The sequence below is a fragment of the Phocoena sinus genome, chromosome 5 (assembly GCF_008692025.1).
Source record: "Phocoena sinus isolate mPhoSin1 chromosome 5, mPhoSin1.pri, whole genome shotgun sequence".
NCBI lineage: Eukaryota > Metazoa > Chordata > Mammalia > Artiodactyla > Phocoenidae > Phocoena > Phocoena sinus.
Window position 1 is genome coordinate 33712330 of NC_045767.1, and position 26723 is coordinate 33739052.

At 35.0% G+C, this 26723-nt stretch overlaps 1 protein-coding gene across 4 annotated transcripts in view; it reads left to right on the plus strand.

Annotated features, from left to right (window-relative positions):
* TBCK (TBC1 domain containing kinase) overlaps positions 1-26723 on the plus strand; it is a 251136-nt gene that overhangs the window by 127028 nt on the left and 97385 nt on the right. For all 4 annotated transcript variants that reach the window (XM_032633096.1, XM_032633095.1, XM_032633098.1 and 1 more), the window contains exons 21-22: positions 7556-7592; positions 8583-8744. In XM_032633096.1, the coding sequence (XP_032488987.1) occupies positions 7556-7592; positions 8583-8744 (199 nt within the window). The remainder of the gene's footprint in view (positions 1-7555; positions 7593-8582; positions 8745-26723) is intronic.

A 26723-nucleotide genomic window follows, 5' to 3' on the forward strand; every position in this document is an offset into this window, starting at 1 on the left:
TAAATCGGGAAGTAGCTAATAATATCTCTAACTTAATAAGACTAATTTTATATATTTGTAAGAAAATATTTCATTATTTGTTTTTTTTAATTAAAACCTAAACTACCCTAGTATTCAAAATTCTCTTATTTTGCTGTCTTTTTTGTATCAGACTGTATTATGAAGATATAGCAATATGCTAAGAAATTATTTAAGATGAAAATATCAGTTAAAATTTTAATAGGGAGAAATAATAGAAGGAATAAATAACAGGCATTACAGTCTCACAGAGTATATTACATATTTATTTACTTGACTTTAGTTGGTAAGCAGTGACTGGTGCTGGTGAGAACCTAGGAGTTGTTATATATTAAAGAAATTTGTTCAACTTGAATTATTACTTTTCAAATATTTATTAGAATATGCTTCATTTTGCTTATTTCTAATAACTGTTTTCATAATTGTTGTCAAAGTATAAGTATATAGTTCAGCATTTCAAGTTTAATGTTTTTTCCATACTTGCCACTATTTAATATGAAGGATACACACACACACATACACACCCCAAGGAAGATTAACTGATTTTCTCTTTATTTCATATGTATTGAAAACTTCTAAATAAATTGTGTAATCTTGTGACTATTTAATCTTTTAATCTGTCCCTTTCAAATATCTTTATTATATATATTTCATTCTTTCAACAAATATTTCAGTGCCTATTATGTACCAGACATTTTCCTAGGCCCTGGTTACATAAATGGAAAAAAAAAACGACAGAAATCTCTGCCCTCATTCAACTTATATTTTAGTGGGGGGCAGACAATAAAGATAAATATACTTTGTGGTATGTTAGGTAGTGATAAGTACTGAACAAAAAACAGCTAAATCAGGGACATGGAGGTTAAGTGCTCAGGTGAAGGAGGGATTGAATATTTCAGTAAGGTAAAGGCTCACAGAAAAGGTGACTTCTGAATAAATGCCTTAATGAATTGAGGGAAAGAGCAATCCAAACAGAAGCGACAGCAAGAGCAGCAAGAGCTATAGCCCTGAGGTGTAAGCATCCCAGGGATGTCAAAGGAGCAGCCAGGAGACAAGAGACCAGTGTGACTGGAGCACAGTGAACAAGGAGATGAAGGTCAAAGAGGTAATTGAAGGGCCAGATTACACAGAGTCTTATAGATCAGGAGTCCCCACCCCGCTGGCCAGGGACCTGTTCCCTGTTGGGAACAGGGCCGCACAGCAGGAGGTGAGCGGCGGGCGGGTAAGCAAGCCAGCGAAGCTGCGTTCTGCCACTCCCCATCGCGGCTCACGTTACCTCCTGAACCATTCCTCCCCTCCCGCTGCCATCGTGGAAAAATTGTCTTCCATGAAACTGGTCCCTGGTGCCAAGAGGGTTGGGGACTGCTGTTATAGATCATAGTTAAGACTTTAGCTTTTATTGTCGGTAGTGGAAAGCCACTGAATGAAAGCTACATGTTCTTATCTAAACATTTTAACAAGATCATTCTGCCTGCTGTGGTAAGAAAAATCCGAGGGGCAAGGATGGAATCTAGAAGACTAGTCATGGGCTATTGTCATAATCTAGGCAAGAGATGATGGTGGCTTGAATCAGGAAATTAGCAGTAGAAGTGGTGAGAAGTTTTCATATTCTGGATATATTTTGAAGGTAAGAGCTGGCAGGACTGCTGGTGACAAATGTACAATGTGGAAGAAAGAGGAGATAAGAATGATTCCACAGTTTTGTTTACCTGAACAACTAGAAGAATAGGATCGCTCTTAACGAAGATTTGGAAGACTGTACTTGGAGGCACAGATTTTGGAAGCAGTGTCAGGAGCTTAGTTTGGGACATAATATGCATATCTATCAGATATACAAGTGGAAATGTCAAGTAGGCATTTGTACATACCAGTTTGGATTTCAGGAGAGAGGTCTGGGATAGAGCTGTAGATATAAGTCCTCACATCATTTGGAGAAAATAAAAGAGAAAAAAGTTCTAAGCACTGAATATAGGGCATGCCAATATTTAAGTCAGGGAGATAAATTGGAACCAACAAAAGAGATGGAGAAGGAGCAGTCAGAAAACTAGATGAATGTGGTTTCTTGGAAGCCAAGTTAAGGTGGGGAGCAGGTGGTTAGAGGAGGTGAGAATAGTAAATTATGTCAAAGCCTGCTGATTGGTAAAGACTGAGAATGAGAATTGACCATTAGATTTAGAAACATGGAGACCTTTGATGACCAAGAGAAGAGCAGTTCTGGTGGTGAGGTGAAGGCTAGAACCTAATTGGAGTGGATTGAGAGAATATTTAATGAATAGCTACTGCTCTTAATGAACTGTAAGATCCTTAGAAGCTAGAGCTATGCTTTCTTCACTGCTTATCCTATCAGGCATAGAGTGAATTCTCCCTAACTCTACCTTCTGTTCTATTCAGACCTCCAACAAATTCCATGAGGCCCACTCACATTAGGGAGGGCAGTCTGCCTTACGAAGTCTACTGATTTTCATGTTGATCTCATCCGGAAACACCCTTAAAGACACATCCGGAATAATGTTTAACTAAGTGTCTGGGCACCTGTGTCAGTAAAGTTTACACATAAAATTAACCATCACAAGAACCATTGACTTCTGTTGTGGTTATTACTATGGCTGCCTTTAAACCTACCAATTTGTTATTTTTATTCTATTTGTCCTATCAGTTCTTTGTTCTCTTCTTCCTTTTTATCTGCCTTCTTCGGATTTGTTGGATATATTTTTTGTGATTCTATTTTATCTCCTTTGTTAAGACACTAGCTATAACTCTTTGTTATTTTCTTATTGGTTTCTTTAAGATTTACACAGTGGTCCTCAACCAGGGGCAGTTTTGCCTCCCACGGGATTTTTTGGCAAAGTCTGAGACATTTTTGACAAAACTGAGCAAGTGCTACTGGCATCTAGTACAGAGGCTGGGTTGCTACAAAAATCTTAAAATGCAAACTACACCTCCCCCTTGAAAGAGTTGTCCAACGCAAAATGTGAATAGTTCTGAGGTTAATTTCTGGTTTATACTATAATTCTTTAACTTATTATAACCTGCTTTTAAGTAGTATTATACCACTTCACATATAGTATAAATACTTTACAACATATACCTCCATTTTACCCTCCTGGCATTTGTATTATTGTTGTTCTACCTTTTATTTCTACATATATTATAAGCTCCACATAAATTATTAGTTTTGCTTTAGAGAGTCACTTTTTTTCTGGCTGTGCCACGCAGCTTGTGGGATCTTCGTTCCCCGTCGAGGGTTTGAACCCAGGCCCTTGGCAGTGAAAGCGTGGTGTCCTAATCACTGGACTGCCAGGGAACTCCCGAGAGTCAGTTATTTTTAAAGATTTTTTTTTAATAAAAGTTTTTTATATTTAACTACATTTTTATAATCCTGAGTCTCTTCATTCTTCTGTATAGGTCCAGATTTCCATGTGGTATCATTTTCCTTCTGCCCGAAGGACTGACTTCAGCATTTCTTATAGTGCAGGATTGCTGCTGATAAATTCTTTCAGTTTCTGTTTGTGTGAGAGTCTTTATTTTACCTTTCTCTTTGAAAGATATTTTTGCTGAACATACAATTCTAAGTTGATGGTTTTTTTTTTTTAATTACTTGAAAAATGTTGCTCCACTGTCATTTTTTGTGCCCTGTTTTTGACAAGAAAACATTCCTCTCACTGATGCTTTTACATAGTGTGCCTTTTTTCTCTGGCTATGGTGTAAGATTTTTTGAGAAATCTGATTATGATGTACCTTGGTATAGTTTTCTTCATGTTTCACGTGCTTCAGGTTCTTGAGATTATTTACTCTATCAGATTATAGTTTTCATCACTTTTGGAAAATATTCAGCTATTATTTCTTCAAATATTTTTTTCTGTCCCCTCTCATCTTCTCTCTGTCTTTTGCAGTCTCCAATAACATATATATTCAGCTGGTTGAAGTTGCTCACTGATGCATAGGACATGTTTTGTTTTTCTTTATCCCCCGTCCATGTTTCATTTTGGGTAGTTTCTATTGCTGTATTTTCAGGCTTACTTATCTTTTCTTCTGCAGTGTCTGATCTGCTCTTAATCCTATTCAGTGTATTTTTTAACTCAAACATTGTATTTTTCATCTCTAGAGAGGTTTTTTTGGTTCTTTTTAATATCTACTATGTCCCTACTTAATGTGTTCAATTATTTGTTAGATTTTTGAACATATGTATACAGATATAAAAAGCATTTTGAGGGCTTCCCTGGTAGTGCAGTGGTTGAGAGTCCAACTGCTGATGCAGGGGACATGGGTTCGTGCCCCAGTCCAGGATGATCCCACATGCCACAGAGCGTCTGGGCCTGTGAGCCGTGGCCGCTGAGCCTGCGCGTCCGGAGCCTGTGCTCCACAATGGGAGAGGCCACAACAGTGAGAGGCCCACATACCACAAAAAAAAAAAAAAAAAAGCATTTTGACATCCTTGCCTGCTATTACAAACATTTATGTTAGTTCTTTGTCCATTTTGATTGAATGATTTTTCTCCTCGTTATGATCATTTTTTTCTGCTACTTTGCACTACTGATTTTTTTTTAATGAATTTCAGTCATTGTGAATTTTAGCTTCTTGGTTATTGGATATTTTTATGTTCTTGTAAATATTCTTGAGCTTTTTTTTTGGAGATGCAGCTAGGTAACATTGAAACAGTTTGATCTTTTCAAGGCTTGCTTTTAAGGTTTGTTAAGTGAGACCAGGGCAGCATGATTTTGGAGCATAATTTTGCCCCATTACTAAGGCAATATCCTTTTGAGTACTCTACCTTATGTCTCGTTTATTTCAGGGTTTTAAAAAAAATTCTAGCTAGTGGTAAGATGAACCATGCCTGGCTTTGTGTGAGCCTGGCATGTTTTCCCCCTGATCCTTTCAGGTGGTTCCTCCCCACTTTATGTTCTTCCTCATACACATGCTCTCTTCAATAAAAGGGATTGTTAGTTTTGTTGCTGAAGTAACTCAGGTAAGATTCCTAATGACAAACAATTGGCTTTGATCAGAAGGGTAGAGCATAATATAATTTATGTTATATCCTTAAAAGCAAGAAAAGTTAAATAATACTGATGGAACTTATATATACAGGCTGTATGTTTAAATTTAAATTAGGCTGAAAAATTCAGAGTTTATTATATTTTATTGTTTTCTACAACCAATACTCTATAGTGAAGTCACATACCTCTGTACTCCTCAGTTTCCCCATTTGTAATGGCTGTGTCAGTGCATATAAGTGATGATCTTGTAGGGAGCAATGGGTTTATTTCACATACAGTGCTTAGATTTTAATGTAGTCTTTAACTGTACTTATGGTTCTTGACTGGCATTTAATAGCATAGATACTCAATTGTGTATAATGCAAAGAAATATTCAACTCTACTTATAAATTCACAATTGATAGGTGCTGAAAAACTATTTATTTAAACGCTATAGGTAGTACAAAAATCTTTGTCTAATAGGAGCATGCACTGACATAAAACATAAAAGTAGAGCTTTTTCAGATTTTTCTATAAATTATTGTTGGTTTTTGATACTTGTTATTAACAAAGGAGATTTTACTCTACTTTTAGAAATTAAGAATGATTTCTCACTTTCAAAATCTCACAAAATTAATTGGGGTGTGTGTGTGTGTGTGTGTGTGTGTGTGTGTTTCATTTCTAGAGAGTAAACTTAGGAAAATAAATTTGTCACTCATCTAAAGAACCAAATTATTTCATTCCTGGATCTCATTACTTTTAGTCTCTTATGAAGCTTCCTGTTAATTTAGAAAGTGGTAATAGAAGGCATAAGCTTCATAAAAATTTTTTAATGAGACATTTTGGACATTTTTCAAATATCATCTCATCATGTTTCAAAAAATACTCAGTAAGGGTAACTCAACACTGTTGAGGACTCTTCAAATCTTAGGAATATTTTATTCCTAAGAACAAAGCTCTCCTTTGAAAAGTAGACCTTTGAAATTAGCATGCTAGTATTGTGTTTGGATTAGGCATTGTCTTGAGTGTAGTCTTTGATGAAATGAAAATACTCTGTGGAATAAGCCTTGGCCAAAGGATCATCTGCAGCATTTGTAATAGATGTCATTATTTAATAGAATATTTGTGATAATAATTATAATTGTCTAGATTCTCTTTTATTTTTTAAAATTTTTATTGAAGTATAATTGATTTACAATGTTGTGTTAGTTTCTAGTGTATAGCAAAGTGATTCAGTTTTATATATATATATTCCTTTTTAGATTCTTTTCCATTATAGGTTATTACAAGATATTGAGTATAGTTCCCTGTGCTATACAGTAGGTCCTTGTTGGTTATCTATTTTATATACAGTAGTGTGTATATGTTAATCCCAAACTCATAATTTATCCCCCCTCCTTTCCCCTTTGTTAACTGTAAGTTTGTTTTCTATGTCTGTGAGTCTATTTCTGTTTTGTAAATAAGTTCATTTGTATCAGTTTTTTAGATTCCACATCTAAGCAATATCATATGATATTTGTTGTTCTCTGTCTGCCTTACTTCACTTAGAATGATCATCTCTAGGCCCATCCATGTTGCTGCATATGGCATTATTTCTTTCTTTTTTATGGCTGAGTAATATTCCATTGTATGTATATACCACATCTTCTTCATCCATTCATCTGTCATTGTACACTTAGGTTGCTTCCATGTCTTGGCTATTGTAAATAGTGCTGCAATGAACATTTGGGTGCACGTATCTTTTTGAATTAGAGTTTTCTTCAGATATATGCCCAGGAGTGAGATTGATGGATCATATGGTAACTCTGTTTTTAGTTTTTTAAGGAACCTTCATACAGTTCTCCATAGTGGCTGTACCAGTTTACATTCCCATCAACAGTGCAGGAGGGTTCCTTTTTCTCCACACCCCCTCCAGCATTTATTATTTGTAGACTTTTTGATGATGGCTATTCTGACCAGTGTGAGGTGATACCTCATTGTAGTTTTGATTTGCCTTTCTCTAATAATTAATGATGTTGAACATCTTTTTATGTGCCTCTTAGCCTTCTGTATGTCTTTGGAGAAACATCTATTTAGAACTTCTGCCCATTTTTTGATTTTTTTTTTTATATAGAGCTGTTTATATATTTTGGAAATTAATTGCTTGTCAGTCGCATCATTTTCAAATATTTTCTCCCATTCCATAGTTTATCTTTTCATTTTGCTTATGGTTTCTTTTGCTGTGTAAAAAAAGCTTTTCAGTTTAATTATGTCCCATTTGTTTATTTTTTTTTTATTTCCATTACTCTAGGAGGTGGGTCCAAAAAAATATTGCTGTGATTTACGTCAGAGAGTGTTCTGCCTATGTTTTCCTCTAGGATTTTTATAGTATCCAACCTTACATTTAGGTCTTTAATCCATTTTGAGTTTATTTCTGTATATGGTGTTAAAGAATGTTTTTAATCAGTGGAGTAGACCAAAACATAGAGCTTTTTTTACCATTCAGTTTACTGGAAGTCATTCTAATTATCTCTTTTATTTCCTCTTTATCCATCCCCTGCATCCCTATCTTTTTCCACTCATAGCTCTATGCCATCCCTTGGTTTCTCACCATGTTTACTCGTAAGTATCATTTTCCCTTTTCTTTCAATATTGTATTAGCAAAAGAACAGCTTCATTCTTCCCCAGTATATTATAGTTACAATAATACTAAGCAGATTTAATTACATGAGCATGCTTATGTAATTCTAAGAATATAGTTGGGTAGAAATTTTTTTCAATTGTTCTGACTACTAAATATCAAAAAGGTTGTTCTATAAGATGAAAACCTATCTGATATATCATGACATTCATAAAATCTCTGCCCTCTATTGAAAAATAAATTAATATTAACTATAGTATTTACATAGAGTTTTAGAAGGCAACTGTTACAACCAAATCAGACTCAATTTTTAGAGATTGGCTAATAACTAATACTTTTGTTATTTCCTATCCTAAAATTCCTCTAGAAATAAACAGTTTATGTGAATATGTAATACTTTAATCAGTTACAGATATTAATACAGTGGATATTCTGCTTAAATATGTACATTTGATTAATGGAATACAATATTTGAAGTAGATCTGTATGCACTGGCCTGGAAAGATGTTCAGAGTATTGATAAATGAAAAAAAGAAAGTTTCCAAAAATAAAAAATTGCTAATCAGATTTTTTTATGGGAATTTCAAAAAGCAGTTTTTAGAGTGCATAATAGAAATATAATGATACTGAATCTATAACAATACTAAAATTCTTCTAAGTATGTAAACTTGTGAGAATAATATGACCTGAAAATTCTAGGAAGAATGAATGTAACAGCTATACCAAGATTGATAGTGGTGGCTAGAAAATGTCATCTATTTGATCAATCTGATTATCAGTTTTTTAAGATGCCTTAGGAAGCAGTAAATCTACAAAGCCAAATATGCATTTTACAAAAAACAGTTTGCCAATATTTGTTCTGTAATAGTTTTGACCATAAGGGAATTACCATGTCTAGTAAAGTAGCTTGTTGTTGTTTTAATTTTTTATTTTTAATCTCAATTAATTAATTTATATTTGTCATTTTACAGATGTATTTCCACTGCACAAAATTTTCCACCTCTGGGATACCCTACTGCTTGGGAATTCCTCCTTCCCATTCTGTATCGGAGTAGCAATTCTTCAGCAGCTGCGTGACCGGCTTTTGTCTAATGGCTTTAATGAGTGCATTCTTCTCTTCTCTGATTTACCAGGTATAGATATATATAAATGGAATCACTAAGTGAAATTTAATTATAGGATAATGAGACATTCTTATAACAATTTGCAAAAATAATCGTACAAGCCTTCAGAATCTCTTCTGCTTGAGCCTCATCATCCGTCTCTGAATTATCTCCCTTGTATAGTACCTGTTCTGCTGGCCCAGCATTGTAGATATAAAACTGGGTCATAATAGTTCACTATCATTTACTTTCATGTCAGTGATGCCATCAAAAAGGTAAAGGGCAGGGCGGTGGGGGCGGGTGGGGTGACACATTTGCCTTGCTTAGGATAGGCCTATTTATCTCCAACTGATAGAGAGTAAATAAAGGCCACTTGGGAAGGGGTTTGAGAATTTTATACAGAGATGTAATTCACATGGAACTTTGCTCTCTCCTATCCATAGCTGCTTGCTAACAGTTTGACAGTTTGAGGAAAGGAGAAACCCTGTCCTCTTGGGAGAGCAAGTCACACTCCAGGGAAATTCCATTTATACAATGCAGGATAGTAAGTCAAGCTATATATTGTATTCATAAGTGAGGAGCTTGTAAGTTTAGGAGTTGAATGCTTAAGTGTAGAAATATTGAATGTAACTATGGTTTAAGCTTTGATGCTTTCGCTGAAAAGATGAAAGTAATATGGTTACATAGGATATAACAATCTGTGGAAGAAAAAACTAAACTACATTTTTGTGGAAACCAAAATGTTTTTCAAGTAGAAAAATTCTGCTTTCTTCAAATAGCATTTCATTGGCTCCAACCCTTCTATGTGTTTATTGCTGTTCTCCATATTTTCAGGCAGCCACAAGTGATTGCTGAAAATAAACACACTTAAAATTATCCAAGAGATAAATTTGTCTAAAAATCAAAGTATAAAAGAAAAGTACCTTAACGCTACATATTTAATAAGTACTCTCAAAAGAAATAAGAAACCTGCTGCCTAGAAATAGAGACACAGATGCAGAGAACAAATGTATGGACACCAAGGGGGGAGAGTGGCGGGGGGTGGTGGTGGTGGTGGGATGAATTGGGAGATTGGAATTGACATGTATACACTAATATGTATAAAATAGGTAACTAATAAGAACCTGCTATATAAAAACTAAATAAAATAAAATTTTAAAAAAAGCCAACTGTGAGGACTTACACTACAATAAACCTTCAAAGGGATACAAGCTTTCAGTTATAAGATGAATAAGTTCTGAGGATCTAAAAGACAACATGGTGACAGTAGTTAATAATACTGTATTGTATGCTTGAAATTTGCTAAGATAGTAAATCTTAGGCATTCCCACCACAAAACAAAAATAGTAACTATGTGAGGTGATAACTGTGTTAAGTTAATGTGATTGTGATAATTCCACAAAGTATATGCATATCAAATCATCCTGTTGTACATTTTAAATATGTACAATTCTTTATGTCAATAATGCTGGAGGAAAAACTAAAAAAAAAAGAAAAGAAAAGAAACCTGCTGCCTACCCCAATTTTTATTTTTAGTGGATTATCTCTACCTGGTAGTTATCATCTTTCTGTTGTTGAAAATCTTCATCCTTTTGGGGAAAATAATAGCAAAAATTATTGGATTTATTTTAAAACTTCTACTTCCCCTTTCCCCCCAAATTAAAAGTATTCACCATCAGCTTTCTAACTTATCAAACTTTAATTAAAGTTAATTATTTCTTGTATCAACAAATAGTAGTTTAGTTCTTGTGTTTTTTTTTCTGGGAGATTCTTTATGGAAATCAAGTTCTCTCTCTTTTTTTCCTATTGGTGTTGAACAGTTACAGAAAAGCTAGTTTTGCAAACTACAAATACTGTCTGTACCGTGCAGATATTTTCCTGTTGTTTCTAAATTGCCAAAGTAAGCAGAGGATGATTGATTAGAATTAAAAGAATTTTTCTGGTCAGGTCTAAAAAATATATGTTAGGAATGATGATTGTGCATTTTCAAGTAAAGTAAATTTAATACCTTTCCAATTTTGTGCATAAATATTCCAGTTATACACTGGTGAAGGAATCTGTTTTCATATTGTATAGGCAGATTAGTGGTAATTCTGCTTGTACATTAGAATAAAGTCATTATTTCTGAAATCAGAAAGTAAGAGTATATGTTTGTTAGAACTGACTCATTGAAAAGGTAAACACTACTTACTTTTGAAAGTAGGGTGCCTCTATTGATGTGAATTGCATTGATCCTCAGTGCCATTATTCTGGCTCATCATTTACTTGGTCACTATATGATTCCAGTTGGGGAAGAAAAAAGTTTATAAGAAAAATGTGACTTAAGAAAAAAGAAGGGTGGAGGGGTTAAATGTAAACTTCGCCTTTAAGTACACCTGTGTTTCCTTTTATTTTTAATCACAGTGCACTTATTTGGGATGTCTTTCCTAATTAGATCTAATAGATGTCTTTTTTCATCGTGTTGAGCCCACTAACTGTACTTGATGCTTGAAGGAACTGGGAAGTGGTCATGGGAAGTCCTAAAAAGTGAATCCAGATTAATATACACACAAACACACTGAATGCGCCTTTTCTAAGCAAAATATTATGTGACATAAGCTTGGAACATGTTTGAAAGAAAGAAAAAAACATTTTTTAAGTCTACAAAATGAGAAGAGATAGGCTAACTCCATATTTCACCTTAATTCTTGAGATAGACTTTGTAGACAAAGATAGGTTAGGATTAACCATTAATTTGAATTTATTAAATATATTGTGCTTTACTGAAATCCCCACTTAACTGAGTTTAAAAGCATAAGTAATCAATCTGAACAAATTTAACTAAATTCTTTGCTGAAGCAGATTAGCAAATTCACTGTTCAGAACATCTGTTGATAGTAATATGATGGAATCACCATCCAGTTGGTAACCTTGTAAACAAAATAACCTCGCATTTTTTTTTAAGTTGTCCCTTTCTAGTTGTTTCTTTCTACAAAGAGGGGCCCAATAGCCTACTGGTTAAGAGCATGGAATGTGGAGCCAGATAACCTGGGTTTTAGGTCCTAGCTCTACCCCTTACAGTTGTGTGACCTTAGGGACATGACTTAACCTCTTTGTATCTGTTTCCTTAACCCTGCTTATATGAAAATGATAATTGTACCTACCTAATAGGATTGTTGTGCTAAATAAATCAGTACAACTAAACAACTTAGAGCAGTGCCTGGCAAAGAGCAAGTGCTATGTAAGTGATTATTATTATTAATGTTATTACCATCATCATCATTATGATGATTTTCCTCACTTTTTCCTTTCTATCATGACTGCTTTCCTATTGATAAAATAAATGAAGCAATCACCCCATTTGGCTTTTTCTATGTATTATTGAGGTAGCTATCAATCATATAGATTTCCTTATTAGCAGAAGCAATGGAGAATTACCTAAGAAGTCAAGTAAGCCTTCAATATATATATATATGTATGTATATTATGACTAAGGAGAACATCTCTTTTCATTGCTCAGAGACAACATAGTATAGTAGATAGCACAGTCTTTGGAGTCAAGACATATGGGTTTGAGTCCTAATTGCACCACTCACTACCTGTGTGAATTGGGAAACTTTCAGTATGGTTCTGCCACTGAAAAGAGTGATCTGTAGAGTGAAATAGACATGAGTTTACTTCCCAGCTCTGGCATATAGTAGCTGTGTGAACCTGGACAAGTTGTTAACCTCACTGGAAAGAGAATCCTATACATTATGAAAGTTTCAGTGAAATGGAGATAAAAATATCTGCTTTAGTGTTAGGGTGAGCATGAAAGATAATATGCATAATGTACCTGACGCAAAACCTGGTACCAAATATGCATAACTATTTTTTAAAGTACATGTAGCATGTACTTTATTTTATGTATTTTATTTTATGTATGTTAAACATGCAAAGAATGTGTAACATTCAATCTTCGTAAGTTCCCTCTCCTTTCTTCCTCCTTTTCTTAACTTCATACTAACCCTTTAGTTCTTGAAGAGAGAACACAGCAGAAAGGCATTATTATTTTTGCCAAAAACTGCTTCCAACTTCAGTTGCCTTTAGTAAATGGTATAGTGTGATGTCACATTACAAAGAAGTACAAGTGGTGCTAGAAAATTTTGCAGAAAGTTCTTGACATGTATTGGTTTGTGTGTCATTTCAGTACTAAAGGAAATAACCATGAGAGCAGTCTATTTGGCATTTCTCATACAATCTCAAAATAGTGGTAGGGTATTTTGGAAGAAATACTGGGTTTTTCATAGCGCCATCCAACACTGGATGTTGGCTACAGTTTCCAAGGTTACCACCCTGTAAGCCCAACTATAGGATGAGGTCCGTCATCCTTCAGCCTGTTCTCTGATATGATTCTGCTATAGTGTCCATCTGGCTGACTTAAAAAAAATTTTTTTTGAGGATACACCCAAACAGTATTCAAGATGAGTATGATAATCTGAATAAAACCAAAATGGTAATAATTTTAGAGTGGATTTGTAATGGCTGAGATGTTTAAATGCTTTTTTGTTTTGTTGGTGTATTTCCTTTGTACAGTTGAAAATTAATTCAATATATTTATGTCATTATGGTTGAAATAAATACTTAGAATGCATATCTTTATACCTCTGAACATCTTCAAAGATAGGAATTTTTTGAAGTAGGAAAGAAGTTTTTCTTAGAGAACCTATACAAAGAAATTGGGAAATCTGTGTGGAAGAACGCTTAATTTATTCTCAGAGATTAAAATAGTTACTTTACCATTAAAAGAAAAAAATACGTACATATAAACTATTTTTGAAGGAAATACTGAGTATATTGAAGGGACTTGAGCATAGGAAAAGTAAATCCTTTTTGCAGGAAGAAATCAACAGTTGGCTGAAACATCTTAGTTGTGTGATGTATGTTTTATTACAGAAGCTTAATTAAAAGAAAACGTTTTAAATAAAATTTTAAGGTGTTATCTCAATATTACCTACATACTTTACAATAGAATTCATTTTCAACACATACATGAAAAATACCAGTAGTATCTATTATGTAGCACTTCACTAATTCCTCAAAAATGTTGTATTAATATCTTAAGTAGCTAGGAAAGGGTACTTATCTTTTCTGACTTAAAACAATTTTTTAATGCAGTCTTTATCATTATTTAGCATAGCATGGAATATTTCACGAAAACCATCCTTTTTTTTTTTTTTTTTGCGGTACATGGGCCTCTCACTGTTGTGGCCTCTCCCGTTGCGGAGCACAGGCTCTGGACGCGCAGGGTCAGTGGCCATGGCTCACGGGCCCAGCCGCTCCGCGGCATGTGGGATCTTCCCGGACCGGGGCACGAACCCGTGTCCCCTGCATCGGCAGGCGGACTCTCAACCACTGCCCCACCAGGGAAGCCCAAAACCATACATTTTTTGAGCCACACAGTTATGTACCAGATTGCGTAAGATCTATAAGAAATACAAGCCATTTTTTTGGAAATCGATGAGAATGAGAGAGTGAGGAGGAAATTCAATTTAGTTTATGAAATCATAGATTTTTTTAAGGTACTTTTGACAATCCCTGTGGTAGGAGAGTGGGAAAGAAGGTCAATGAGAAGTGATCTGGGTTTTCTGTTTTCCATTCTTTTTCTTTCCTTTTTTTTTTTTTTGAATGGGGGTGGGGTTCAATGAACAGTTTCTTGCTTACATTTAGGGATAAATATAAATTAAATAGGGTCTTCATAATATAATGTAATCTCCCAATTGTAAACAGTGGCCCACATTTTTAAAAACTGTAACACTTGAGCCAAGTATAAATGATTGTAGCCAGTAGGCTACTAATGACTCCTTTATTAAATAAATAGTTATAATGGTGATAAGTGCCACAGAAAGCAATAGGAATTTATAACAGGACACTACCAAGTCTGAGGGAGGTAAAAAACCTTCTCTAAGAGAGTGATGTTAAAGGTAATATCTGAAATTAATCGACATTAGAATGTGAGAAGTGGAGAGAGGGGAGAATCTTCTAGATGGCAGGAAAAAAATGCTTGAAACCCCCCGAATAACTAAAGGAATTGGAGTGGTATACTTAGTGCAAAAGGGAAAGTGATTAGAAAAGAGAATGGAGAGGTGGACAAAGAGGTCATGGAGGATCTTATAAGCCACGTTAGGGATATTTAAAAATAAATTTGTAGAAGTATTTTCTTTCTTTTCAGTGTTTTTGAAAGAATGAAAAAGTATCCCTGAAAAGAACATCAGGTCCCAAAATCGAATGCCATATTGATATTTGTGGAGCATTCTGGTCTCTGAACATTCCTTTCAAGGAGCTCTATCATGAGCAAAAAGCAAAGGATTCTTAACATAAGTGCCCCCAGTAGGTATCCATAATTCCTTTTTTCTGGCTTGTGGAGAGCTGACCAGGTGAAAAAGTAGAGCAATGGTAGTACCCAGTTTTTCAGTGAAGGTTTTGTATTGTCAGCCCTCTAAGATTTGATACCATTTTACTTGAAGCTGAGAATCCATAATTATTCACATTTTCTGCTTATAGCTATGTAATGTTAATGCATGTATATTTCTAAGCACATCTTCCTGGAATTACAAAAGGACAATCATAATGGAAATTAAATATGGAGATTTTAGCTATGGTCCTCCTCTTCCCACCACACCCATAAAAATTACATGTTAAGATTTAGATGGAATATTAAATTCTTCTGAGTTTAAAAATGGTCAGGGATAGATGAAAGAGTAGTTAATGTGTTTTTATTAACATGATCGTATAGTCAGTGAAATAAAAATCATGAAAATTTATTTTTAAAATCTCATTAGGTTATTATCACCTTGTTGGGGGGGGGAAATACCGAATTATTTTTGGGAAAAGGAGAAAATTTGAAAGCAGATGTTAGAATACATGACTTCCAAGCTGAAAATAAATGTTTATGAAAAACACAAAGCCAGTAGAATGAGTCGTAAAGATTCAAATTGTGAGCTGAATCTCAGAAGCCAGAAAAATTCTTTTAACACTGAACTAGTTGTTGCTCTTGAAGCATACCACTAATTTTGCAGTATGTAAATAGTTTATAAAGCTAAAGGTCTGTCATGTGTTGGGAACTATAATGAAAAATAAGGTCAGGGTTGATCAGAATTTTCTACTTACCTTGAAAGTTGACAGTAGATTAGAGTACTAACACATCTTAAACCTGGTCCGGAGGTTTCAAGGCTCTTCTCCATAGGAAAGCGGTTTGTTTTATGATTGACAGGGATTCTGCTTTCTGAATTTTTTTTAGCAGTACAGAAATTATAGTTTCAATCAGTGATTAAACATACTTTGTTTCAAGATATCAATGATGGAATTCGTTTATATTTGTTTTATTGTTGAGTGTTTATATGTGCCTTAGGTTTGCAAGACAAAAAAATAAACAACATTTTACACTTTCAAAGTATCTTAAAAGTAATCAACCTCAAAATCTTGGAAAGTTAGAAGTTATGTTTAAATTTTCCCTGTATATACTGCTGATGGATAATGCAAATAATAGTGTAAGGACCAGAATGTGTATATATGTCATACCTAAAATGACATTTAACATACATTGTTCCATATGTGATTTTTATTTTAATAATATAATACTCATGGGTCTCATTTCTTCTCCCTCCTCTACCTAGCCTTATATTTCTGTACAAAAGTGAAAGTACAGTTGACCCTTGAACGATGTGGGGGTAGGCGCACCTTTCCTCCCCACAGTTGAAAATCTAGGTCTAATTTACAGCCAGCCCTCTGTATACCAGTTCCTCTGTATTTGAGGTTCCTCCATACCCACTGTTGCTTCAGTATCTGCGGTTCTGCATTCACAGATTCACCCGACCGTGGATTGTGTAGTACTGTGATATTTACTGTTGAAAAATACCCATGTGTAAGTGGACCTGTGCAATTCAAAGCCCATGTTGTTCAGGGGTCAGCTGTAATCTGACGTGCTGCCTATCTTAAATGGTGATCTTCAACAGAATAGAAAATAACTTCTTACCACATGTCTCCTCCAAGTGTGAGTGTGCTGAGTCAAAACAAATAAAATAAAAAACAAGCTAATAAACTAGATTAGAGATAAAGAAGAGAGATAGTATGCCAATGTGTTTATAGGCTAGTTAGTCAGTGTTATGTAACGTAGAGGAAATAACTAGAGTTTTAAGAAACTACATTGAATTACCTTGAAAAATGTAAACCATTTCAATCCTTCAGTACAAGCATATATCAGTCATAAGAAAAATGCTTATTGAACTTGAACACAAGGTTCTGTTGCCAAAAAAAATCAGATTTCCAGTTTTGTTTTGGATTCACTATTAAGTGTAAAAGAAAAAGAGAAAAAGATTTTTACTGCTGATCTGGTGCTAAATCTTGCAAGCTGCTGCATTGTTCTTTTTTCTGAAGTGAGCTGTGTGCCATTATCAACACCAGCTGTTTTGCATCATAGTATCTACCTACTCAACTGCTAAATGATAAAGACAATTATGTTAAGAATAGAAAACAGTTTAAGTATCCATATATCAGTAATGCTGATTGCATTTCCAACTTTTTGTCACTTCATTGTAGGCATTAAGTATCAGAGATGATAAATGCTTAGTAAAATGTGCCAGTAAGTGCGTGCACATATCATGGATTTGAAAGGCTGAGTGAATTAAAGTAGTAGCCCAGTAACATTGTACCATCCTTTCCCCTTAGACTGCATAACCAAGATTGTGTTTATAAAATATATTTAGTCATTCATTCAACAAATATTTAGGTGTGTGTGTATATAATGTGTATATGTATGTATGTGTATAATTAATAATCTTACTACTGGTTTATCATTCCTGTACTGGCCCAGAGCATTCATGCCTAATTATTTAAAGGTGATCCAATGGTACCCTGTAACTATGACAAACACACCTAATTTGAATTATATTAATTACATATAGTATTACCTCCTGGTTCCATTAAGTCACCTGACTAGCTTGTGCATTAGTTCTTCAATTTTTCAGTGAGGAAATTCAACTTCCCTCTCAGAATTGCTCTGTAAAATCAATAGGATTTAGAATCCAGTGAAATGTTAGGTGTGTGAATGTACTCATACCTCTTAACTGAGGTGGGAAGTGGGGGCAAGTTAGGGATGAGTGAGTGGGCCTGGTACTGGGAAAGATAGTAACGTTCTAGCTGTGTGCTTAAGATGTTTATGGGGCACCTAGATAAAAAACTGAGGCACTGATAGGGATTTTGAGTGACAAAAAGACAAGTATAATTTAAGATTACTCAGAGACTAAAATTTCCTCTGATATCCTTTTTTTGTCTCCCCTATTATCTTTGGGTTTTCCTAAAGGCTCCTTAAATAAGGTCTGAGACATGCAGTTCCCCTGTTATTATACAGGAGCCCTATTGATGTGTAGGGAAAGGGAAGTGTTCTATATTCCTATAATTAGGTCTCAGTCTTTCATTGAGCCTGTGCCCCAGGCTGTGCCCTTCACAAGTGCTTCCTCTTGCCGGGGAGAAGGGGGGAAGGGACCCTTAGGTGAGTCAGGAAGGCTGGAGGGGCTGAAGTTAGGTATTTTCTTTCCCCCAGGTCACTTAGGCTCTGGTGAAATAGTTTCCTCTGAGGGCAGGCCTTCTAAGGAGGACAAAATTATCTGGGCATATTTTCCATGGCTGCTTTTCCCTGCTCCCTGCCAGAAGCACAGGGAGATTTTCTGTGATCCTCATGATGTTTAAAGCATGAATTGAACTACGAATTTGAAAAGGAGCACATAACAGGGACATATCACCCCAAAATATTATATAGATTAATAATAGTGTCAGTAAGGCTAAACCCCAATACATGTGGGTTTATGAAAAATACCACATTTAGAACAAAAGGCAAGGCAAGGGTAGACTTGGGAAACATTCAATAATATTTATCAGTGAGACTCATCATCTTTGCTTTAGTAGTTTTGAACTGAGAAGCACCTAAAGTGGATAAATTGGTTATCAGGAAATTTTGACCACTTTCTGTGAGACCTTAGGATAGGTAAGCTTATTCATTCAACACTTGTTTAATAAACACAATTATATGACAGACACAGTACTGTGCACCAGAGCCATAAAGATAAGACAGTACCAGCCCTGTAGGAGGATGGGAAGAAGGCATTGGAGGCTTAGAAAATAGCATAAAGATGACACAGATGTGTGTGACTGCATGAACATCATAATTTAAGTAGGATGCTAATAGAGTGACTACAGGGTAGGATGAGAGATAACTAGAGTGGGTGGGCTGGGGAAATACTGCTGATGGTGGTGATAGTAATCGGTGAAAAGACAGAGTCCTGATTTTGAGGACCTTGTATGACATGCTGAGGAATTTGGATTTTATTCTATATGCAATTAGAAAGTGTTAAAGAGAAAAATGACATGATCAGATTTATATTTTAGAAAAAATGATTCTAGGTGTAGTGTGAAAAATGGATTGAACACTTCTAAAATGCTATAATTCTAAGTAGCAGAAAGAGAGCAGCTGGCCAGGGATAAGTTCAAGAATATGGTAAAGTAGTATCTATTGAAATTTAGATCTTTACCAAAATAATTTACATGACAAAGTCCCAAGAGAACTTTCAGATGCTATCTCTCTTTAGAACCTGTAAAATCTTAGTAAGTTAGTCTCCCACTGCAGATTTCTTCTGTTTGAGAATCCTCTTTAGTAATAACATTCTATCCGTATGTTCCTTGAACTGCACTTGGTACTCATTGCAAGTAATCTTAAAATGTGGATCAGTGAGTTATTCAAGATTATTGGGTGTTTCTTTAGAAGGCTGTAATATACTTCATCTCAGTACATTAAATGGTGATAGAGGCGCTATCAACCTGAGGATGTCATGGGATACTGTCCTTACAATTTACCTTTTGGAGAATGCTTCATAATGTATATAGTTTATTCCATTAACCTTGTTTTATTAGTAAGATAAGCACTCTTATAGTTTTCTGTCTTTTCAACAGTGAATATTCTATTGTATTATTGTGGACATGTTTTCATGTCATAGACCGTCCTAGAATGCTTCTCACCTTCTTTTTATAAATAAACTCTTTGTGTCAAAAAAAAGAAGTCATTATTGAGACAGGTAGATTAACTGGTTGCAGATCACCCTTATTGTCTTGGATGTTAAAGATATTATTCAAATGTTCTAAAATTTTTAATAGTATAATAAATGATTCTGTGTAATTGAACAATTAATATATAACCCCAAATCTAGCCTTTAAATTCTGATCCAACTGAAAATTTCACATACACATACACACACACACACAACTTTATACGAAAAGAAGATGCACAGACCTTGTGCTTTCTATTTCTGTATGTTTCTCTCAATATTTAAACATGTCTTTAATTAAAATAAGATTTACAGATGAACATACAGGGCTTAATTAACAATTCAGTACATCTTTGACAGTTATAAACATCCATGTACCCAACACTCTCAATCAAGATATAGAATATTTGCATTGCCCCAAACAGTTCTCTCATGTCACCACCCTCCTACTCAATGACCACTCCCCCATTACCAGCCATTGTTCTGACTGTAAAAGCAACAGCTTTTAGAGACTACAGTGCATTGGCTATTTACCAAGTCTGGTGTGGGGAGGGCAGCATTCTCGCATGAGGCCTGCTAGGTAAAGGCTTTGAAATTGTCCATGGTTGAGTCTGAAAAATCATGTATAGATTTTTGTCTAGGAGCCAGACTCCTCAGATAATGTATCCTCTCTAAGATATGTTTGCCTATTTCAATTTCATTAAGATATTCTCTTACGTTCTCTTCTGGAAGCTTTATTATTATAATTTTTATGTTTTGGTCTATGATCCCATTGATTTCATTATATGGTATGAGTTCGAATTTCATTTTTTGTGCCATTTATTTATTCAATTATTCAGCTCCTTTTGTTGATAAGGCTCTCCTTTTCCTATTAAACTGCCCGGCTCTGAATTTTTGTCAAAAAATCTACAACAAAACTTACGGTAGCTTGATTGGAATTGCTTCGAACTATAGATCAGATTTAGGCAGAATTGCAGTTTTATCAATATTGAATCTTCCAATCCATGAACATGATATATCTCCATTTACTTAGGTCTTCTTTAATTTCCCTCAGCAATGTTTGTAGTTTTCAGTGTAATATTTTGCTTATTCTTTGTTAAATTTATTCTTATTTTGTGCTTTTGATTCTACTTTACATCAAATTTTAAAATTTATTTTCCAATTATTTGTCAATAATACATAGAAATTCAATTGATTTTTCTACCATTGTATCATTCAACCTGCTAAATGCACTTACTAGTTCTTATAGTTCTGTAGATTCCTTAGGTATTTTTTTTTCTAAATATAAACAACCAATTGTCTGAGAATAAAGACAGTTTTATTTCTTCCTTTCTAATTCTTATGCCTTTCTGTTATTTTTCTTATTTTATTGCACTGACTAGACCTTCAATACATGTTGAATAACACTGGGGGAACAGACATTCTTACCTTGCAAAAAAATATTTCACTAACAAGTTTGATGTCAGCTGTAGATTTTTCATAATACCCTTATCAGATTCAGGAAGTTCAGTTCTTTTCTTTGTTCGCTGAGTGTTTATAATGAATGGGTATTGAATTATGTCAAGTTTCTTCAGCATCTATTATGAAAATCATATGGTGTTTCTCCTTAATTACGTTAAGTAGGAAAATTACATTAATTGATATTCAGCTCAGGATTCCTGAGTGTGACATAATAAGAACTATATATGTGGGGGTGTTTTTTATTCTTTTTTTTATTTTTGAATTTTATTTATTTTTTTATACAGCAGGTTCTTATTAGTTATCTATTTTATACATATTGGTGTATATATGTCAATCCCAATCTCCCAGTGCATCCCACCACCACCCCTGCCCACTTTCCCCCCTTGGTGTCTGTACCTTTGTTCTCTACATCTGTGTCTCTGTTTCTGCCTTGCAAACCAGTTCACCTTTACCATTTTTCTACATTCCACATATATGCGTTAATATATGATATTTGCTTTTCTCTTTCTGACTTGCTTCAGTCTGTATGACAATCTCTAGGTCCATCCGTGTCTCTACAAATGACCCACTTTCGTTCCTTTTTATGGCTGAATAGTATTCCATTGTATATATGTACCACATCTTCTTGATCCATTCGTCTGTTGATGGGCATTTAGGTTGCTCCCATGACCTGGCTATTGTAAATAGTGCTGCAGTAAACATTGGTGTGCATGTGTCTTTTTGAATTATGGTTTTCTCAGAGTATATGCCCAAAAGGGGTATTACAAGGTCATATGATAGTTCTATTTTTAGTTTTTCAAGGAACCTCCGTACTATTCTCCATAGTGGGTGTATCAATTTATATTCCCACCAACAGTGCAAGAGGGTTCCCTTTTCTCCACACCCTCTCCAGCATTTGTTGTTTGTAGATTTTCTAATGATGCCCATTCTAACCGGTGTGAGGTGATCCCTCGTTGTAGTTTTAATTTGCATTTCTCTAATAATTAGTGATGTTGAGCAGCTTTTCATGTGCCTCTTGGCCATCTGTATGTCTTCTTTGGAGAAATGTTTATTTAGGTCTTCTGCCCATTTTCTGATTCAGTTGTTTGTTTCATTAATATTGAGCTGCATGAGCTGTTTATATATTTTGGAGGTCAATCCTTTGTCTGTTGATTCATTTGCAAATAGTTTCTCCCATTCTGAGGGTTGTCTTTTCATCTTGCTTATAGTTTCCTTCGCTGTGCAAAAGCTTTTAAATGTCATTACGTCCCATTCATTTATTTTTTTTTTAATTTCCATTTCTCTAGGAAGTGGGTCAAAAAAGATCTTGCTGTGATTTATGCCAGAGTATTCTTCCTATGTTTTCCTCTAAGAGTTTTATAGTGTCTGGTCTTACATTTAAGTCTTTAATCCATTTTGAGTTTACTTTTGTGTATGGTGTTATGGAGTGTCATAATTGCATTCATGTACATGTAGCTGTCCATTTTTCCCAGCACCACTTATTGAAGAGATTGTCTTTTCTCCATTGTACATCCTTGCCTCCTTTGTCATAGATTAGTTGACCATAGGTGTGTAGGTTTACCTATGGGCTTTCTATCCTGTTCCATTGATGTATATTTCTGTTTTTATGCCAGTACCATATTGTCTTGATTACGATAGCATTATAGTATAGTCTGAAGTCCAGGAGTCTTATTCCTCCAGCTCCATTTTTTCCCACAAGATTGCTATGGCTATTCAGGGTCTTTTGTGTCTCCACACAAATTTTAAGGTTTTTTTCTTCTACTTCTCTAAAAAATGCCATTGGTAATTTGATAAGGATTCCATTGAATCTGTAGATTGCTTTAGGTAGTATAGTCATTTTCACAATATTGATTCTTCCAATCCAAGAACATGGTATATCTCTCCATCGGTTTGTATCATCTTTGATTTCTTTCATCTGTTTCTTATAGTTTTCTGAGTACAGGTCTCTTACCTCCTTAGGTAGGTTTATTCCTAGGTATTTTATTATTTTTGTTTCAATGGTGAATGGGATTATTCACTTAATTTCTCTTTCTGATCTTTTGTTGTTAGTGTATAGGAATGCAAGAGATTTCTGTGTGTTAATTTTTTTGTATCCTGCAACTTTACCAAATTCATTGATTAGCTCCAGTAGCTTTCTGGTGGCATCTCTAGGATTCTCTATGTATAGTATCATATCATCTGCAAACAGTGACAGTTTTACTTCTTTTCCAATTTGTATTCCTTTTATTTCTTTTTCTTCTCTGATTGCTGTGGCTAGGACTTCCAAAACTATGTTGAATAATAGTGGCGAGAGTGGACATCCTTGTCTTGTTCCTGATCTTAGAGGAAATGCTTTCAGTTTTACACCATTAAGAATGATGTTTGCTGTGGGTTTGTCGTATGTGGCCTTTATTATGTTGAAGTAGGTTCCCTTTATGCCCACTTTCTGGAGAGTTTTTATGATAAATCGGTGTTGAATTTTGTCAAAACTTTTTCTGTATCTGTTGAGATGATCATTTGGTTTTATTCTTCAATTTGTTAGTATGGTGTATCACATTGGTTGATTTGAGTATATTGAAGAATCCTTTCATCGCTGAGGTAAATCCCACTTGATCATGGTGTATGATCCTCTTAATATGTTGTTAGATTCTGTTCGTTAGTATTATGTTGAGGATTTTTGCGTCTATATTCATTAGTGATATTGGTCTGTAATTTTCCTTTTTGTATCTCTTTCTGGTTTTGATATCAGGGTGATGGTGGCCTCATAGAATGAGTTTGGGGTGTTCCTCCCTCTGCAATTTTTGGGAAGAGTTTGAGAAGGATGGGTGCTAACTCTTCTCTAAATGTTTGATAGAATTCACCTGTCAAGCCATCTGGTCCTGGACTTTTGTTCGTTGGAAAATTTTTACTCACATTTTCAATTTCATTACTTGTGATCAGTCTGTTCATGTTATCTATTTCTTCCTGATTCAGTCTTGGAAGGTTATACCTTTCTAAGAATTTGTCCATTTCTTCCAGGTTGTCCATTTTATTGGCATAGAGTTGTTTGTAGTAGTCTCTTAGGATGCTTTGTCTTTCTGCAGTGTCCATTGTAACTTTTCCTTTCTCATTTATAATTTTATTGATTTGAGTCCTCTCCCTCTTTTTCTTAAGTCTGGCTAATGGTTTATCAATTTTATCTTCTCAAAGAATCATCTTTTAGTTTTATTGATCTTTGCTGTTCTTCGTTTCTATTTCATTTATTTCTGCTCTGATCTCTATGATTTCTTTCCTTCTACTAACTTTGGGTTTTTTTTTTTTTTTTTAATTTATTTATTCATTTATTTATTTTTGGCTGTGTTGGGTCTTCGTTTCTGTGCGAGGGCTTTCTCTAGTTGTGGCAAGCGGGGGCCACTCTTCATCACAGTGCGCGGGCCTCTCACTGTCGTGGCCTCTCTTGCTGCGGAGCACAGGCTCCAGACGCGCAGAGCTCAGTATTTGTGGCTCACGGGCCCAGCTGCTCCGTGACACGTGGGATCTTCCCAGACCAGGGCTTGAACCCGTGTCCCTTGCATTGGCAGGCAGACTCTCAACCACTGCGCCACCAGGGAAGCCCTAACTTTGGGTTTTGTTTGTTCTTCTTTAGTTCCTTTAGGTGTAAGTTTATATTGTTTATTTGATATTTTTCTTTTTTCTTGAGGTAGGATTGTATTGCTACAAACTTCCCTCTTTGAACTGCTTTTGCTGCATCCCATAGGTTTTGGATCGTTGTGTTTTCATTGTCATTTATCTCTAGGTATTTTTTGATTTCCTCCTTGATTTCTTCAGTGATCTCTTGATTATTTAGTAATGTATTGTTTAGCCTACACGTCTTTGTTTTTCACGTGTTCTTCCCTGAAATTGATTTCTAATCTAATAGCATTGTGGTCAGAAAAGATGCTTGATATGATTTCAATTTTCTTAAATTTACTGAGGCTTGATTTGTGACCCAAGATGTGATATATCCTGGGGAATGTTCCATGTGCACTTGAGAAGAAAGTGTAATCTGCTGTTTTTGGATGGAATGTCCTATAAATATCAATTAAATCTGTTTGGTCTATTGTGTCATTTAAAGCTTCTGTTTCCGTATTACTTTTCAGTCTGGATGATCTGTCCATTGGTGTAAGTGAGGTGTTAAAGTCCCCCACTATTACTGTGTTACTGTCGATTTCCTCCTTTATAGCTGTTAGCATTTGCCTTATGTAATGTGGTGCTCCTATGTTGGGTGCATATATATTTATAATTGATATATCTTCTTCTTGGATTGATCCCTTGATCATTATGTAGTGTCCTTCCTTGTCTCTTGTGACAGTCTTCATTTTAAAGTCTATTTTATCTGAGTATTGCTACTCCCCCTTTCTTTTGATTTCCTTTTGCATGGAATATCTTTTTCCATCCCTTCACTTTCATCTGTATGTGTCCCTAGGTCTGAAGTGTCTCTTGTAGACAGCATACATATGGGTCTTGTTTTTGTATCCATTCAATGAGCCTGTGTCTTTTGGTTGGAGCATTTAATCCATTCATGTTTAAGGTAATTATCACTATGTATGTTCCTATTACCATTTTCTTAATTGTTATGGGTTTGTTTTTGTAGGTCCTTTTCTTCTCTTGTGTTTTCCACTTAGAGAAGTTCCTTTAGCATATGTTGTAGAGCTGGTTTAGTGGTGCTGAATTTTCCTAGCTTTTGCTTGTCTGTAAAGCTTTTGATTTCTCCATTGAATCTGAATGAGATCCTTGCTGGGTATCGTAACCTTGGTTGTAGGTTCTTCCCTTTCATCACTATAAGTCTATCATACCACTCCCTGTGGCTTGTAGAGTTTCTGCTGAGAAATCAGCTGTTAACCTTATGGGAGTTCGCTTGTATGTTATTTGTCATTTTTCCCTTGTTGCTTTTAATAATTTTTCTTTGTCTTTAATTCTTGTCAATTTAATTACTGTGTCTCAGCGTGTTTCTCCTAGAGTTTATCCTGCCTGGGACTCTCTGTGCTTCCTGGACTTGGGTGGCTATTTTGTTTCCCATGTTAGGGAAGTTTTCCACTATAATGTCTTCAAATATTTTCTCGGGTTCTTTCTCTCTCTCTTCTCCTTCTGGGACCCCTATAATGCGAATGTTGGTGCATTTAATGTCCCAGAGGTCTCTTAGGCTGTCTTCATTTCTTTTCATTCTTTTACCTTTATTCTGTTCTGTGAGAATGAATTCCACTATTCTATCTTCCAAGTCACTTATCCGTTCTGCCTCAATTATTCTATTGATTCCTTCTAGTGTATTTTTCATTTCAGTTATTGTATTGTTCATCTCTGTTTTTTTGTTCTTTAATTCTTCTAGGTGTTTGTTCTTTAATTCTTCTAGGTCTTTGGTAAACATTTCTTGCATCTTTTTGATCTTTGCCTCCATTCTTTTTCCGAGGTCCTGGAGCATCTTCACTATCATTATTTTGAATTCTTTTTCTAGAAGGTTGCCTATCTCCGCTTCATTTAGTTGTTTTTCTTGCTTTTT